The sequence below is a fragment of the Toxoplasma gondii genome, chromosome XI (genome assembly GCF_000006565.2).
Source record: "Toxoplasma gondii ME49 chromosome XI, whole genome shotgun sequence".
Taxonomy (NCBI): domain Eukaryota; phylum Apicomplexa; class Conoidasida; order Eucoccidiorida; family Sarcocystidae; genus Toxoplasma; species Toxoplasma gondii.
In genome coordinates, this window is record NC_031479.1 from 3,474,203 (window position 1) to 3,490,270 (window position 16,068).

The window sequence follows — 16,068 nt, forward strand, 5'->3', positions numbered from 1 at the left end:
GCATATGTGACTTGCTGTGTAAGCTACAGCCCACGAGTTGCTGTTCAGCAACATGCACTGCCGCGCCAGAAGGCGACGAAGGGAGAAACTTCCACAGCAGCAGGGTGAGGACTATGAAAGAATCAAGTCTAGTCGAGGTGGCCGTCCGCAGAGATATGCGGGTGTACGGTCTTGCTTCTCTGGACAGAGAACGCGAGGGGAAGATGACAGTGCAACGCGCAGCTTCTTCAGGTGCGAAGAGAAGGAGGCGTGTAGGCGGGAAGCCGACAGACGTCCAGAAAGACGCCTACAGGGGGAGGCGGACGCACTGAACCTGGTGTTTCTTCACCTTTCATTAAGTCAAAGTCTCTTCGAGAAGACAAGCGTAGTAGAAGTGCAAAAGCAGTACAGATTTCAGTTGACGCAAGACAGGGCCAGAAACAGCCTAGACAAGAAGGGCGGAAAAAAACAGAAACCGAGAGGTCGGTCACACCGCAGGACTGTCGGCAGCGACCCTGCTGCACACCAGCCCAAAACAAATAGCCTCTGTAGAGACTTCTGAGGTGTACATACACCACAGAACGGAACCGCCCTGCAGCCGTTCGCGCGTTTGGGTCGGGTGTACGTACACCTGAAATGCCGGCGACGCGACACCAGCAGCCGGCTGGCAGGTCAGTCGGTACGGCCAACTTTTTCGCTGGTTCTCTTGATTTTCCAAAACGCGGATCTTTTACTTGAAGAAGGCTTTAACCGAAAAAGCACAGACAGCCTCAAGGTGGACGTACACCCGGGCCACCTGGTTCCCACCTTTGAACCACGCATCGCGGTCGCTGCGTGGAAAGCCGGGAAACCGCCGAATCGGCAGAATCTTCTTGACTGGGAATTCACTTTTCTTGCCGCTTTCTGGCAGTCTCGCTTCGAAGCTTTGTGTACGTCTCCGCATATATACCTGTGATCATCTATCATCGTCCCCTGCGCTCAACCTCCCATCCTCGCCGTCTCCATCGCAACCTCATATCCACCCTGGCCGGTGTACAGACACCTCAGCGACAGGCACTCTCATCTCCCGGCCTCACTCGACGCCCGGTCGTCAAGCCGCGCTTTTTTCTTGCTTTAGAAGTAGGGGTTGCTCTTTCTGACAAGTTTCGCGACCTTCTTGTAGACTTCCTCGAATTTTTCTTCGCTGTCTTCGCCGTCCACCTCCGGCATGTCTTCCCCAGGAGTGATCATGATAACGCTGGCGGGGCGCTTAGACCGGAAGGCATGGCCGAGCGTCTTCTTGCTGCAGAGGTACGCGTACACCACATCTTTCTCCTCACAGAGGATGGGCAGGTGAGCAATGATTTCGATGGGGAAGACATCCGAGGCGAAGAAAACGATACCCTTGACGCCCTTCCTCAAGCACTTTGTCACCTCGTGGACGCCGCGCCGCAGCAGCTTCGCGCCCTTCTTCGCCTGTGGGCTCTTTGCTTTTTCGTCCTTTCCCTGCTTGCCGCGAGCTGCCCTCTCGCGGTCTGCAGCGAGCTGAATGAGTTTCAGACTCCTGCGCAGCGACTTCCCGTCCAGCAGCGGCGAAGCAATTGGAGAGAGGTAAGTCATCTTCGAGGCTGCGGTCTCCCCGTCTTCGTTCGCCATCTTGGCAGAGGCACAGGCAAACTATGAGACAGAACGAGAAGTCTGGTGGAGAGGCAGGGGGGGGGGAGAAGCAAGAGTGGCGAACGGGGAAGGACGAGAGATGAGGCCGAGAAAAGAAGGGAAAACAGGGAGAACAAACGACGAACAGAGAGGGAGAGAGAGGAGAAAAACACAGGTGAGGGGAAAACAACCGACAAGACGCGGTGCTCCTCGGAGAGCGAACACGACGTTGAGACTGAGGCACGCGTCGCCTTTGCGTTCTTGGAAAACGCGTGTCGAAATGGAAGAGAAAGCGTGAGGTTTTCTTCTCTCCCTGCCCCGGCGAGATCTCCGCTACATCCACGCGAAGGCGGCGGCGTATGGACACAGGAAGACAGGCCACGCTTCGCTCGTTCTCTGCTACGTTTCCGGTTTCTCTCAGAGAGAAAACGAAGAGAAAAATTTGACGGTAAAGCAAAAAACGCCCGAGAGAAGAACTTGCTGACTGCTGCCCCACAAAAACGCAGGCGCGAGGCCTTCTTTTCCTTGTCTCTTTGCTCTTCTCGCGGTGCCGTTCTCGCTGTCTCCCGCGCTCTCACCGAAGTATGGTGGCCCTATACTTCTTCCGCTATATAAGCCGAACGGGACCGAACTGTATCAGCGCGATTTTGCTCGTTTGCACGCGCGCGCGTGGAAAGCGATGCAGCGTTCGCTTTTGTTCGGCGGGCGCGGTTCTTTTCTATTTCTCGAAGAGTTAAGAGAACCGAGGAAAACTTCTGTTCACTCTCTTTTGCGCTTCTTTTCTCTGCGACAATGTGAGCTTGGGCAGAAGACGCGCAGAGACCGAGAGGCCTTGGAACCGGCTGGAGATACGCAGGTAGCTGAGTCGTCGGTGCAAAGATGTCTCACACCTGGACGAAGAGCGAGAAAAGAGAGAACGAGACACTCGCCGACCAACGCCGGTGTCTTCTGCCTTCACAGCGCCCCAAAGCGCTTCATTCCGTCAGCTGGCAACACACCTGAACGAGCGTCTTCTCCCTCGCGTCCGTCTTCTTTCCTTCCCTGTCTGCTCTCCTCCTCGCTGCGTCCCTGGCCTCGCTCGCTGAGCCACCCTGGCTCCGCTGGGAGCGCTGTGACACTTGGAACTCTCAGGTTCTGTCTCCACGATTTGCCGCTCTGCGCCGCTAGGCTTCTCGGCTGAGTCTGAGGGAGGTCTCTTCCCTCCGCTTTCTCTCGCCGTCCTGCGGGCTGCCAGATAGAAGAGAGGGTGGGCAAAGTCACGCGAGAGCCGAGACCTCGATGCGTTCTGCGCAAGCCGTTGAGGAAATTAGCGCACAAAAGTCAAAAGGCGCTTGAGAGCCTCTGACTGCCGTCCCCTGGTTCCTCTTCTTCTCTCCGGTCCTCGTTCATCCTTCGCTCTGATGGCTTCGTTTCTCGACTCGTTGCATCTCCAGTCGCCCTCCAGTCTCTCCCAGTCTCCCGCCACTCTTGAACCTTCTCGTCTACCGTCCGCTTCGCCCTAGTCTTCTTTCTCGCCTTCCTCTGCGTTGCTGAATGTCCCGATTTCTCAACTGCTTCCTTCTCCTTTGACAGCGCTCTTCATTTCCTTCTGCGTCCGATTCCCCAGTTCTCCACCTAACACCGGAGACCTTTTCTCGGCCTCTCAGCACGGCGGGGCCTGCTGGCTTTTCCTCCCCCGGTTTTTGCTCTTTCTTCCTTTGCGGTTCTATTCGAGCGAGCCTCTCTCGCTCGTGGACGCGTGGCGTCGCCCTGGAGGCGCAGAAGCTGACAGAGAGACCAGAGTGCTCGGCAGCAAGTGCCGTCTCGCGCTCTCGCGAAAGAAAACACCGAACGCTTTCTCCCATCCTGACTCGAAGCGAAGGCGGAGTCGGCGACCTTCCTTGCCTCCTCAGAGCGTTCTCCCGTACACACTCCGCTGCGCTTCCTTTGTGCAATGCATCTCCTCCTCAGAAGAGCCATATTCCAAACGTACGCTTCTTCTCGCTTTCCTGTCGTGGTCTCTCTGCGTCTCTGCATGAGGTGTACGTACACCTCAGGTCTCACAGGGAGCCTTCCACCTCCTTCGTCTTTCAAGTGCAGGTACAGCTGACGACATGTTTTCCAGCTTGACGCCCCGGACAACTTCCCCTTCTTTGAGCGGACGTCAACCGTCGCGTTTGCTTCTTCCTTTCGAGCTGTCTGTACAGGCGAAGGACTACGCGAACGCAGAGCTGTTTCCTGTGTTTCCTCGTTCTTGATGGCTGTATGACGCCTCCACACCAGGTGTGTGAGGTCACAACGGCCTTCTGTCGTTTCGCGTTCCGCGTCTCTTTGCCGTGGCGTTTTCGAGTCCACATCCTCCTCCTTAGGTTCGTTGCCTTGCTCTCTATGTCCACTTCTCCGCTTGCTGCGCCGCTTCTGCTCTTTGGCTCGCCTCGCCCTCGGGTCGCTCTGCCTGCTTTCGGGACCGTGTGATTCTCTGACAGGCGAAGGGAGGCTGGGCGCGATGCGGCGCCTCCATCCCTTTGCCAAGCGGAGGACGGTGGAAGATGAGAAAGTGAGTGGCTCACGACTCTTTCTCTCACTTGAGCTCTCGCCGTCTGTGTGCGCCCGCCGCCGGGGACGCGTCGACACTCCTGCATGCGGATTTGTCTCCACAGTTTCATGCAGATCGAGGCAACAGAAACACAGGCGGGGACATCGCGGTGGAGAGGGCGAGGGCGGCGGAGCGTCCCTGAGAGGACTTTTCTACGTCGTGCAGTGTTCGAGGAAAAGGCGTCCCAAGAAAGGCGGTGTGTCTGCGCGTTGTATCACCGACACCGCAATGAAGCCTCCGAAGCGATGAAGCGTAGAAGCGTAGTCGCCTGGCCCAACAGCGTGGAAAAACAGAAGGCGTACTTTCTCAAAAACATGCGGCAGAAACATAGACAAGAGGGGGGAGAGATGAAGGGGACCGGAGCGCAGTCGGACTCGCTTTTGTGCAAGAAAGAGGCGCTGGGCTTGCGAAAATGCGAAGAAAAAAAGATCGCTGAGACAGATGGAAATGGACCATGGCGTCGAACGGGAGAAGAGACGTTTTTCTACGTCTCGGCATTTCGTAGAACATTCTTATTTTGACCAGTGCATGTGCATTTTCCTTTCTCCGCATCTCAGGCGGTGACCCAGGAATTTACTGCGGTTCTCTCCACAGACAGCCGTACGTCCTCGTTCTCTCTTCTCGCCTTCTCTCGCCTGTGCCAGTTTACTTCCCATTCTTTCCCCGGTGGCCTGTAGGCTTTCTTTCTCCTCTGTCGTCGGCGTCGCTCCGATTGCATCGGAATCTTCTCTTGTGCGCCCTCTGTTTTTTCTCTACCAGACGTCTCTGGAGTGCATTGCGAGGCCGTCTCGACCTCTTCTCTGCCGCGCATCTATCTGTCTCTTTCTCTTCACTCGATTCTCTCTCTCTTCTTCGCCCTCTTTCTCCTTTTCACTTCTCTCTCTCCCTCTCCTCTGTGTTGTTTCTGCGTCCTGTGGACATGGCGACCCGTGCCTCGCCTTATGTCCTCCTGTGCCAAGTCCCCGCGCTGGCCATCTCCCCGCGCTGGTCATCCCCCTCCCCTGTCCACTCCCCCGTCGCCCTGCTTGCCCTGTGTGTTCAGTCGTTCGAGACCTTCCGTTTCGGGATACTCGCACGCTGATTTTCATCTACGGCAAGCCTTTGATCGCTCACCCGGACCCTGTGGAGACAGCGGTGCGAGCGGCGGCGGAGAACGGACCGTCCTCTGCGTTTGGTGTATCTACACCGTTTGGCGGCCGGGAGGCCTGCGAGGGTCGCGGGGCGGCTCTGTCTGGGCGACACAGCGCGGCGGGAGCGGCGGGAGCCTTCGCGACGCACTCGCTCAATTTCCATCTTCCTGGCGGCATCGCTTCTGGCGGCGAGCGAGACGGTGCTCTGCCTTTCCCTGGACTTTCAGCGCCCTCTGCGCGGCCGTCGGGGCACTCTGGCAGGACTGGAGACGCCTCCCCGCTGCAGCCTGTGGTGATCAGCGCCTTGGCCAATGTGCGAGTCGTCGAGGTCTGCGTCGGCGAGCAACATGCGCTCTTCCTGTCCGACGCCGGCGAGGTATTCGCGTACGGCCAAGGGATATATGGACAGCTCGGCCTCGGATACGAGCGCCAGGTCGTCCACCTCCCTCAGAAGGTCGAGGGCGCCCTCTCCCGCTTCCCCGTCCGGCAAATCGCTTGCGGAGACTATCACTCCGTCGCCGTCACTCGGGAGGTGAGAAGAGAAGCAGAAACGCAGCGAGGTGAAGCCCCAGAGAAAGACGGGAGAAAGGAACAAAGGAGAGAGAACCAGAAGAAGGAGATCGAGAAGGAGAGGAATTGGGAGATAGGGAAAGAGACAGGTAGAGAGGAAGGAAGAGGAAAGAGGCAGAACGGAAGGAAGAAGAGCAAAAAGATACAGCTTGAGAATGAAGGACAAGACAGCACAGGTGCAAGGAGGAAGCTGAAGAGGAACTGGAGACTTCAGGAAGAGGGAGAATGTTGTTTTTTCGCTTTTCCCTGTCACGAAGGACAGAATGCTTTGACGACGTTCGTTGAGACTCACTCTGTTCGATCTCCTTCATGTCGCCTTCTTTCTTTTCTGTCTCCAAGTTTGACAACTCTGTCGCTCAGACCCCGATGGCCCTCTCCTCTGTCCGGTCGAACTCTCTGCCCATCTGCTGTGTCTCCACACGTCCCTCTTCCCCTTGCATTTTCCCTTCCTTTTGATGCTCTCCTTTTTCTTCTCACAACGACCAGCTCTTGCGGCTGCGTTCCATCTTCTCTCTCTGTCTCTTTCCTCTCTCTCCTCTGGCTGCTTCTTTCGGTGGAGGCGTTCTCGCCTTCGCGTCTTTTCCTTTCGCCTTTCTCTGGCTTCTTCTTCTCCCATGGCGCGCTCGTCGCTGTCCTCTTTGCTTCAGGGCGCCGTCTTTGCGTGGGGTGCTGCAGACTGCGTTGGGGACGGGAGTGGACTTTGTCGCTTCGCACCTGTTCGACTGTCTCTGGGCGCTTCGCCTGGCGACGCCTGTCGAGTGATCGCTGCTCGTTTTCAGCAGACGGCGGCCGTCTCTGAGTCCGGGCGGCTCCTCGTCTGGGGTGAAACCTTCTTCGCGGACTTCCACGCCACTCCGGAAGTTCTCTGCGTCTTCTTCCGCCCGGTCGTGCAGGTCGCCATCGGGAAACATTTCGGTCTTGTCCTCACTGGTGGGCAAGAGGCGCGGGCGTATTGCCGTCGCTCCCTCGACTGCCTCAGAAGCGAAACAGGAAAACGCAAAGCAGTAGTGAGGCAGAGAGACAAGAGACAGAGGCCCACGAGTGCTCCTGACGGGTGGAGACCCGGCCAGAGGGAAAGAGAAGAAAAGCCACCAAGAAACGCGATCCTCCATTTGAGCTGATCTTTTTCCTCTGTTTTGCATGCAGATGACGGCCAGGTGTACGGCTGGGGCGACGGGACATATGGCGAACTAAGTAGGACTTCACAGATTCTCTTAGTTTTACGGCAAAGTGATAACTGGCGTAGCATAGCTTTTTCGACAGGACGTTTCATCTCCGGAGGGGAACAAGCGAAGTCTTCACCCGTTCTGTGTTTCGCTTTCTTCGCTATTTCCGTTTGTCACCCTCGTTCCTGTCTCTTTTTTTCATGCTTTCTCTTCTCTCTTTGTGTCTCCGTTTCCCTGCTTTGCTTGATCTCCACTCTCTCTGTGTCTCCCTCTTCTTCATCCTGTGTCTCTCTCTCTTCTTCTTCACGCTCTCTTTCGCTCTCCTTCCCGTTATCCCCGTTCTCTTCTCTTCTCTCTCTCTCCATCGTCCGCGCGCTTCCTCTGTCGGACAGCGTCCTGCTGCGCGCGGTGTTGTTCTCGCGGTTGTCTGCGAGCGTCGAACTTCACCCAGACGGACGAGCGCTGCTCGCGCTTGTGGCATGGTATGGCCAGGGGATTTGAACTGAAAGAAAGCCGAAGACGTTTTGGGGCGTTTTGCGTCGTGGAAAGGAGTTTCGACAGTGTGGAGACTTTGTTTTTACAGCTACTGCAGGCCCAATGGCGCCGAAGACGTTGCCGGAGCCTCTGATTTTGAAGGACTCGAGTGGACAGAGTCTCCCGCCAGTTGTCGAGATCGCGACGGGGACGCGACATGCCATTCTTCTCACCCACGACATGCGCCTCTGGGCACTCGGAGACAACCTCGCCGGACAGTGTGGAGTTCCTGGACACCAGACGCGGCTGAGCGTCCCCAAGGTGAGGAAGGAGGAGAAGACGAGAGAAGAGACGGGCGACGAAGAGGGCAAAAGGAAGCCAGAGGAGGCAGGGGGCGTCGCGGACAGGAGAAGGGAGCAGAAGAAATGGAAGAAGGAAGGACTGAAGGAAGAAAGAAAGGCTGAATCAGGTGGAAGAAACGCGGTGGTCGTGGAGAAGAGAGCGAGAGGGAGGTGTGTGTCGGACACCAGCTGCGAAAAAAGGTGGAGAGAAGCGAAAGAGCAGAGAAAGAGACTAACGAGAAAGGTTGAGGAAAGTAGCACAAAGACAGAGGCCGAGAGAGAAAAGAAGCATGCGAAGGAGACGAGAGAGGAGAAGCCTCAAAGAAAGAACAAAGCTGGTGACAAAGGACGCCTACCTTCAGCGGCTAAGTGTGAATCTAATTTGCGAAGTTTACTCTCCGTGAAATCTATTTGGAAGAAGCGGCTTGATAGTACTTCATTAAGTGCATCATTTGCAGTCACTGCAGTAGCGAGTGATCTTGAGACGCCTCGAGTAGAAATTCCAATCCTACCAGGCGTAGACCGCGTGGACGGCGAAAGAGCACCGCGCGAGGTGAGAGGAGAAGCGTTGAGTCGGCTAGAAGAGAGAAGAGAGGTTGGCTAAAAGTGCATTTCGAAAGCCTGAAGAGAGACGGATCTTCGCTTCTTCTTCCGTGGCAAGACTCGACGCGAAGCTGGCGTTTTCTTTCGGTCCTTTTTCAGATGGTGAAGCTCGGAGAGCTGCGCTCGCGGGCCAGCAAAATTGCATGCGGCTATCGTCACTCTGCGTGCATCACACGTAAGCGCGCGCGTTGTCTTTCTACGTCGAACGAGTCTGGGAACTCTAAATGCACCCCTCTCACGTCGAGGCGCCTCGGGAAGCCTTGGTCCGAAGGCTCAGGAGTCCGTCCACCGCACACCGGGTCGCAGAGGCGTCCTGAAAAGCCTTCGAGGTTGTGTGTTCTGTTGGCTGGGGCGGATTCCCTCGCGAGCTCTGCTTCGTGTGTGTATCTCTCTCGAAAACGTTCAGTCTTTTTCCTGACTTTCTGCTCGTTTCTCTCAAACCAGCGAACAACCAGCTGTACCTCTGGGGTCACTCGTCCAACCACAAACTGATCTTCACTGCCGCTGCCGAGGGGATCTGCGAAAAGGCTTCTCAGCCAGGCGTCGCCATTCGCTCTGGCCTCAAAAGTGCATGCTGCCGGGTGAGACACCAACAAACGCTTAGGTGCCTGCATGCATGTGTACACTTCAAATGCCCCTGTCTCACAAAGTGTCTCCTCTCTCTACATACATGCATATACATATATATATACATATATATATATATATATATATATATACATACATACATACATATACATATATATATATATATATATATGCATGTATGTATGCATGTATGTATGCATGTATATATGCATGTATATATGTAGATGTAGATATGTGTGTGTGTGAATATATGCAGATTTGTGTACGCGTGGATGTTGGATCATGTATACGGATATGTGCGTATTGTAGGCTGGTCTTCCGTTGAGTACACGAGCGTTTCTCTGTTTCTCTTTTTTTGTCTTCTTCTCTTTGTCCATGTGTCAACCACGTCGAGACAGGTGCCGGGAGGGACGGCGTGGAGAAGGTCTTTTCTTGTGCATGCATGCGAAATTCTAGAAACATGCAGGTCTCCACAGCCAACGTTCCTGCGGGTGTGGGGAAGTCGGTTCGCTCCGACCTCTGCAGTTCCACATCCTCATGGTGATTGCATGCAGCGAGGCGGCCGAAAGTCTCCTTTTCCCCCTAGGCCTGCCGCCTCACCACTGCTGCCTGTCTGTTCGAGACAAAGACTGTCGTCCTGTCTGTTCCTGCCTGCTTGTCCACCTCGTTTCTCTGTTTCTTCAGGCTCGCTTGATCTATTCCATGTTGAACATGAAGATCACGGGGGCGGCTCTCGGCAGCGAGACGACGGTGATCGTAACGGGAGACGGCGACTTTGAGAGGCAACGGCAGGCGAGGGCGTCCGCACATGCGAGCAAAGAATTGTCTCCTCGGCGGAGACAGCAGGAAGAGCAGATGGAGGCGAAAGTGATTACGACGGCTGACATGGCGATGCGGTCTTCCTCAAAATCGACAGAGAGAAAGACGTCGCCAGTCAGGAGCGAGGAGAGCATGAAGCGACCCTGCAGTCTCTCTCAAGAAGAGGCGAAAGGAGACACTTTCTCGAGGTCGCCCTCCACGCTCGGGAGAGATCGAGGAATCTCCGCGGAAGGCCGAGAGGCTGGAGAGACGAAAGCCGACGAGAAGCTGAATGAAGAGACTGGATCTGAACTCCAAGGTGTGGAGGAGGCAGGCGGCACCCAGACGGAAAGAGAGGAAAAGACAGAGAGAGAGGGAGAAGGCAAAGGAAGAGAGGAAAGTCCAACTGCGGGTGGTGACGAAGACGAGTAGAGGGTGGCAACACAATGGGAGGAGTCAAAGAACGCAGACAGCCTCTCTTCGGCAGAGGCAAAGGAGCTGCTGTCCTCTGCCTGTAATGCGGTGCGAAGTTGTGCCGTTGAGGGGAAGGAGAAGAAGAGAGAAGACGCTCGGGAAGAGAGAGCAAAGCAAGAGAGGAAGCAGAAGAAGATGCATTAAGCAATGCGACGACAACACAGCGAGACAGTGACAAGGGAGAGAAGAGAGAAAGACGCGAGGGGCAAGAGAGCTCCACGCGCCGTTGTTTCTTGAACTGGAGTGAGTGTGTGGCGGTGAGGACGAATAGTGGAAAGAGAAAGACTCAGGTTCGCGCAGACACCCCAGGGAGAGAGACAGAGAGAATCTCTGCGTTCCGCAAGAAGAGTAAAAGAACGAAGAAGACGGAGAGGAAGGGGCGCGAGTTCAGCGGGAATTGCCCAGTGCCTGGAGAGAGAGAAGAAAGGGCCGTTTGCGAAAGACAGCGAAGGAACCATCTCAGATGTATCCTCTGCTCAGTGGCGGGGAGCCCTGTGTCTTCTTCGCGGTTCTCCGAGGTAAAAGACTTTGCATGCTAATGCAACGGGAAGACGGAGTGGTTTTCTCCCGACTTTTCTTGTTGAAATGTTTGAACACAAATTACGCAAACGCAAACCGCAACCCCGCATGCAGCACAGCCTGCCAAGAGATGACCACAAAACAACAGTTGAACGCGATTCCCTCGTCTATGCGGAACGTGTGAGTGCTGCACATACACCTAAAGAGACCGGTTCAAATGCGGACGCATGCATTCGCCTTTACAAATACGGACGCATGCATTCGCCTTTACAAATACGGACGCGTACTGCTTTCAAGGTCGAGATGGAAGATGTCTCTCCCCCGCCCCTTTTCTCCGCCGCCGCAGACAAGCCGCACGCAGTCAGTGCTTCCAGGTCCCTGTTCAGGAGACTTCCACTCACATGTGAACGTAGAGTCATACGCATATACATATATATATATATATATATATATACATGTATATATGCATATGTATATCTACAGATATATACAGATGTGTGTGTATGTGCGTTTTTAGTGGTTTTTAATGGTATTTGCAAACAACGCACTGTTCAGGCTGTTCGCAGTCGCGGTGCTAGAAAAGGGATTTCGGCACTGTGTGCGCGGGTCTTCAACGGATTCCAGCAAAGCGTTGCATGCAGAAGACCGAGAGTCGAACGGTGCTCCGGTGCACCAGTGTGGCAGCACCGAGAGGACCGATGCGACGCGCGTTTGGCCGTTCTTTTTCACTTCGTCGTCTCGTCTGTTTCTCCTCACTTCTTCGATCTCTCGCTTTTCTGTCTCCTTCTCATTCCGTCTGCTCTGTGTGCGTCTTGACTTTCTCCTCCTCCTCGCGTTCTCTCTCCCTTGCTGTCTCCGAGTCTATCCCTGAAAGATTCCCACCCGGTTGTATTCGAGGATGTGTTTCGCGTTCACCCATGCGTGGTACTGGCGAAAAACCTCTGAGATGTCGGTGCCTGCATGCTCTACGAGAATCCGGGCGCCGCCAGGGTGGAAGGAGACGTAGGAGCTGATGTCGTAAACGACGCCGTCGAGCGCGACCCACAGATCTTCCCGCGAGCAGTGTCTTGACAGCTGAACATGCGCCACACGGCGAGACAGAGACCGACGGGCTGCAAGAAGCAACGAGGTGTACATACACCCCAGGAGCGGGCGCGCCCGCTCCTGGCGAGAGGCGAAGTGACAGACAAAGGCGAGAGAGTGGAGAAGAGAGAGACGACGAGGAAGAGCAGACAGGAATAGGTGCGGCGGAGGGAAGAGCCCCAGCAGAAGCTGAGCAAGAGCGAGAAAGAGACAGAGAGAGACTAGCGAGGAAAAGAAGCCAGCGGCACCTCCTGTGGGCATGCATGACACCAGTCTTACGGAGACAGCGTCTGCAGCTCTGAGGCGTCTTCCAGAGGTTGGGTAGCCCGGAGAGTTTTTGGACGAAAGTCTCTGGAGTCTTTGTTTTCTTTTTGACGGTGCTACGCGAAGCAGGTTTCTCTTACCTCCTCCAGGGAAATGCGTCGCAGAGCTCCCGAACTGCATGCAGCCAAGCGGTTCTTGTCCGCCGCCATCAAGTCCCGGAACCGAGATTGGCTTCCAACTGCCGCAAGTGGAAAACGCATGCACATTCTTTGCAATTTCACTCCGACCACATCAGTCCATCAATGCAGCTACAAACAAAGAAACGCGCCTCACTGAATGTACGAGCACCTCAGTAGTGTTCTCTCGCTGGCAAGAACAGCAAATGTCCATACATATTTGAACCTCTCCTCACTCTCCCTATATACGTACATACATATATAAATATATATATATATATATACACGCACTGATATATATATATATATATATATATATTGATAGAGAGAGAGATAGATATCAGTGCGTGACTAAGCACAAGAGCATGTCCGAAGAAACACCAGGAGAGTGGGAAGCGGATCTGTGCATCTTGTTGAACTGGATCTCGATGAAAACAAATAAAATTGCAAAGGCGATTGCATGCGCACATGGGTGTGTGTGTGTGTAAATGCATATTCCTGGAGAACGCACAGTTCTTCTGTCTGTAGCAGACAGGATAAGACACCCGTATGCGTATGGACGTCAACAGTCTTCTCACCTCCGCAGCCAGGCGGAACGGCGAGGCCTGCAGATCTCTCTACTCCCCCGCTTCCGCTCTGAGGGCGGGCGCCCTCAGTCTTCTCGTTTTCTCCTCTCTCGGGAGGAGGAGAGACTGACACAGACGGAGACGCAGAGGCAGACGCACCGGGGACAGGCAGTCGCCCAGGGGGGTCTTGAGACCTGGAAGAACTGGAAGAGACAAACAGACGAGGGAGCACAGAAGAAGAGGAAGAGAGAGAAGAGGAAGAGAGAGACGAGGAAGAGAGAGAAGAGGAAGAAGAGGAAGAAGAAAGATGTGATTCTGACGCCACAGCAACTGGAGGGAGTTGACTGCTGGTTGCGGCTTTAAGTAGATCTGCAGCGACAGGCGAGGCCAATGTTGGAGGCGTAAAAGGACAAAGGGGAGAGAAGAAAGAGCGCCCACAGAGAGGACCGGAAGATGCTGATGCGCATGCAGAGGCAGAAGAAGGTTCGAAGAAGACTCGAACGTGTGTCGGGGCGGCGTCAGCGGCGAAGAGAAGGCGGAGATCAGAGACAGGGTGACAAGCCTCCACTTGCATTTCCGCCTGAAGCAGGAAAACGACAGTCGAAAAAATGGGGCAACCGAGCCTCGCTGGTTTGAACCGAGTTCGAGAATATCCGTTGAAAAGAAGACATCCAGACACAAACCAGCTGTCTCGATTGTTTCTGCAAGAGAATGTGAAGAGATCGCAGCGAAACACAGCAGAGAAGACCGAGCCAGTGTGCCACCAGCTGTCTGGCGTCGAAAGCACTAAAGCGAAGCTCTCTAGACACGAAGCAAAGGCAACATGCATCCTTCCGAATACATCTACATATGAACGGGAACAGACGTGGACAGTGAAACACAGACGAAACTTGAACGGCGATTCTCTGTCTCTGGCGGCAACACAAAAGTCGACTTGCGTCGAGTGCGACAGCTTCCTGCCTTCTCTCGGCGTCGTCACTCCAAATGTTAAACTTCAGAAGTCTCCTCCTCCCGTCGAGATCCTCTTGTGTGCGGCCTACCGTTCCAACTTCCACGGTCAGGCGAGGCCGAGGAGAGGCTGCCTGCGCGGGTGGCGCATGCAGCGCGTCGCCCTGAAGGGAAGGCGTTTCGCGACAGTGGGAGCGACGCAGAGCCTCCATTTTCCTCTCGAACTCCTCCACGAGGGCCTCGCCAGCTCTCCCCCGCCTCTGCCATACGTACGAGATCTTCTCCAGAACGCGAAATCTGCGAAGCGACCCAGAAACCGGCGAAGAAGAGAGAGAAGAAGAAGAGGGAGAAGAGGCAGAAGAAGAGGGAGAAGAAGAGGGAGAAGAGGACGAGGGTGAAGGGGAGAAAACAGAACGATCTGGAAGCCACTCCAGGAGAGCGACTGTGAAGCGTCCACCTGTGCCAAGAGCAATGCTCGAGGAAGAGCAGAGAGACAGCGGCGTCTCGGTTTCCGCCATGTTCGTCGGGAAGAACGGAGGCCAAAATGGAGAAGGAAACGCGGACAGAGACGAGTGCAAGCAGATGAGAGAGCACCGTCCAGGAAACAGGACTGGGGAGCAGCGGACGGAGGAAGAGATAAGCCAGAAGAGAGGAAGGCGGAAGACGTGGAGTGAAAGCAGAAACACAGTCAGAAGTTGCCACCGAACCAGAGAACTGTCGCTGGCCTCTCTGACGAAAAATCTTTCGTGTTCCCAGCAGAACCTTGTAGACTTGATCGCTTCGCCCCTCCGAGACTGTCAGCAGCTTTGTTTTTCTCTCTGCTGAAGCTCCTTCGATCTTCAGCTTCAGTGCAGAGGGCGGGAGGAGACTGCGCAAGAATTGCGTGTGGGGACGTTGAAGAGAGAATCGGCAGATTTCCTTCAATTTCCAAGATGCACCGTAGACGTCACGAAGTGAACGGGTGAGGAACTCGGACTTTTCTGCTTCTGCGACTCAAATTCGCGCGGCGCAGGGCGCGCGAGTCCGCAGGCGTCAAGACACGCGGCGTTTTTGCGCGTTTCGGTGTACATACAGCTGACGGCGGCGAGACGCAGCCATCTGGTCGCAGCCGCCAGACAAGGCGGCATTTCCCCCTTTTTCTTCCGTTCCTTAAAGCCTCCGGGTGGAAGCAGAAACAAAAGGAGAGAAGTCCGGAAAACGGCTCTGCGCGCGCAAACCTATACAGCTGCAAGGTCAGTGCCCCTGGGGAGGGCCAGCTGGGGGGCAGCAACGTCGGAATAAGCGAGGGAGGGGAGACTTTGAAAAGATGATGTAGTTGATGTGTCGAGAAAGAACGCCTTTCTTGACGCTTCACTTCTTTTTCAGGAGGCGCGTCCTTTCCCGGTGCTGTTGCGACGAGGCTTTTCCCCTTCTACGCCACAACATCTGATCCCCACCAGTGCATGCGCGACCTTCTCGACCCGCGTCTCGAAACAGAGTCGCCAGATTGCGGTATAGAGAGCCAGGCTTCTACGGCAAAAAAAACAGGCTTACTTTACAACCGACATCTCTCGGTTACGCAGGGCGAAAAACTGCGCCTGTCTCTCACTCTCAGACTTTTATTCGACAATCTTCTGTACATGTCGCCAGTCAATCGACGCGCTGCAGTGGCACCCTCGACCAAAGATACAGTTTCTCCACGCTGTTAAGACTGGGGGCTGTCTGTTGCGGAACTCTCAGAGTGTAGTCATTCATTTTGAATGCCCTGATTACATTCTTGCTTTTGGAGAATCTGGAAAAGAGCGACACTCGAGGCCTAACCAAATCGTCCAGTTCGAGTTATTCCCTTTAGAGAGGACGGTGGTTGCAGAGTCTCCATCCACTGGCTTTCGACAATGTCGTGATTTCAGTGTTGATGCCGTCTCTTCCAGGCATGCTCGGAGTGACTCACACATGCAGCGTACAAAGGAGCAAGAACCAAGCAAGATTTCGAAACAAACGCATTCCTTCTTGTATGCGGATACTCTACGCTATGCAGGACGGGGAACTCTCCCTAACCATTCTGCTTTCTGGAAAACGAACAGATTGCAAGAGAGAGACGAAAAGAGCCTCACAGCCTCACACGACAGGATTCCCCAGAGGAATAAAATTGTGGAGAGTCTCGATGGATTCTGCCGCCTTCCAGACAACTGCGACACAA

At 54.7% G+C, this 16,068-nt stretch overlaps 3 protein-coding genes across 3 annotated transcripts; 1 reads left to right on the forward strand and 2 right to left on the reverse strand.

The window, feature by feature from the left end:
* Window positions 1-319: 319 nt before the first annotated feature.
* On the reverse strand, window positions 320-2,185 carry TGME49_313560 (60S ribosomal protein L7a, putative). Its single transcript, XM_002364526.2, has one exon. It carries the CDS (start codon window positions 1,612-1,614, stop codon window positions 1,093-1,095), a length of 522 nt encoding a protein of 173 aa, XP_002364567.1. The 5' UTR covers window positions 1,615-2,185; the 3' UTR covers window positions 320-1,092.
* Window positions 2,186-2,386: 201 nt separating this feature from the next.
* TGME49_313570 (regulator of chromosome condensation (RCC1) repeat-containing protein) lies at window positions 2,387-11,267 on the forward strand. The gene is made up of 9 exons (XM_018782777.1): window positions 2,387-4,150; window positions 4,747-4,789; window positions 5,232-5,851; window positions 6,537-6,819; window positions 7,036-7,083; window positions 7,639-7,850; window positions 8,573-8,648; window positions 8,918-9,054; window positions 9,746-11,267. Exons 1-9 carry the CDS (start codon window positions 4,100-4,102, stop codon window positions 10,289-10,291), a joined length of 2,016 nt encoding a protein of 671 aa, XP_018635416.1. The 5' UTR covers window positions 2,387-4,099; the 3' UTR covers window positions 10,292-11,267.
* An 83-nt stretch (window positions 11,268-11,350) lies between these two features.
* On the reverse strand, window positions 11,351-16,064 carry TGME49_313580 (cytochrome b5 family heme/steroid binding domain-containing protein). Its single transcript, XM_018782778.1, has 4 exons — window positions 13,982-16,064; window positions 12,954-13,521; window positions 12,340-12,437; window positions 11,351-11,926 (listed from the first exon to the last, which is right to left on the reverse strand). The coding sequence occupies exons 1-4, from the start codon at window positions 14,405-14,407 to the stop codon at window positions 11,714-11,716; spliced, it is 1,305 nt and encodes a 434-aa protein (XP_018635415.1). The 5' UTR covers window positions 14,408-16,064; the 3' UTR covers window positions 11,351-11,713.
* Between the last annotated feature and the right edge of the window lie 4 nt (window positions 16,065-16,068).

Excerpts from the sequence above, each read along its gene's own strand:
- TGME49_313560 (XM_002364526.2), bottom strand. The coding sequence starts at position 1,614 with ATGGCGAACGAAGACGGGGAGACCGCAGCCTCGAAGATGACTTACCTC.
- TGME49_313570 (XM_018782777.1), top strand. The coding sequence starts at position 4,100 with ATGCGGCGCCTCCATCCCTTTGCCAAGCGGAGGACGGTGGAAGATGAG. Across the intron at positions 4,790-5,231 it reads GGTTCTCTCCACAGACAGCC|TCGTTCGAGACCTTCCGTTT; the intron begins GTACGTCCTCGT and ends CTGTGTGTTCAG. Across the intron at positions 5,852-6,536 it reads CCGTCGCCGTCACTCGGGAG|GGCGCCGTCTTTGCGTGGGG; the intron begins GTGAGAAGAGAA and ends TCTTTGCTTCAG.
- TGME49_313580 (XM_018782778.1), bottom strand. The coding sequence starts at position 14,407 with ATGGCGGAAACCGAGACGCCGCTGTCTCTCTGCTCTTCCTCGAGCATT. Across the intron at positions 13,522-13,981 it reads TGACCGTGGAAGTTGGAACG|GCGGAAATGCAAGTGGAGGC; the intron begins GTAGGCCGCACA and ends TTCCTGCTTCAG. Across the intron at positions 11,927-12,339 it reads GACGCATTTCCCTGGAGGAG|CTGTCAAGACACTGCTCGCG; the intron begins GTAAGAGAAACC and ends GCGCATGTTCAG.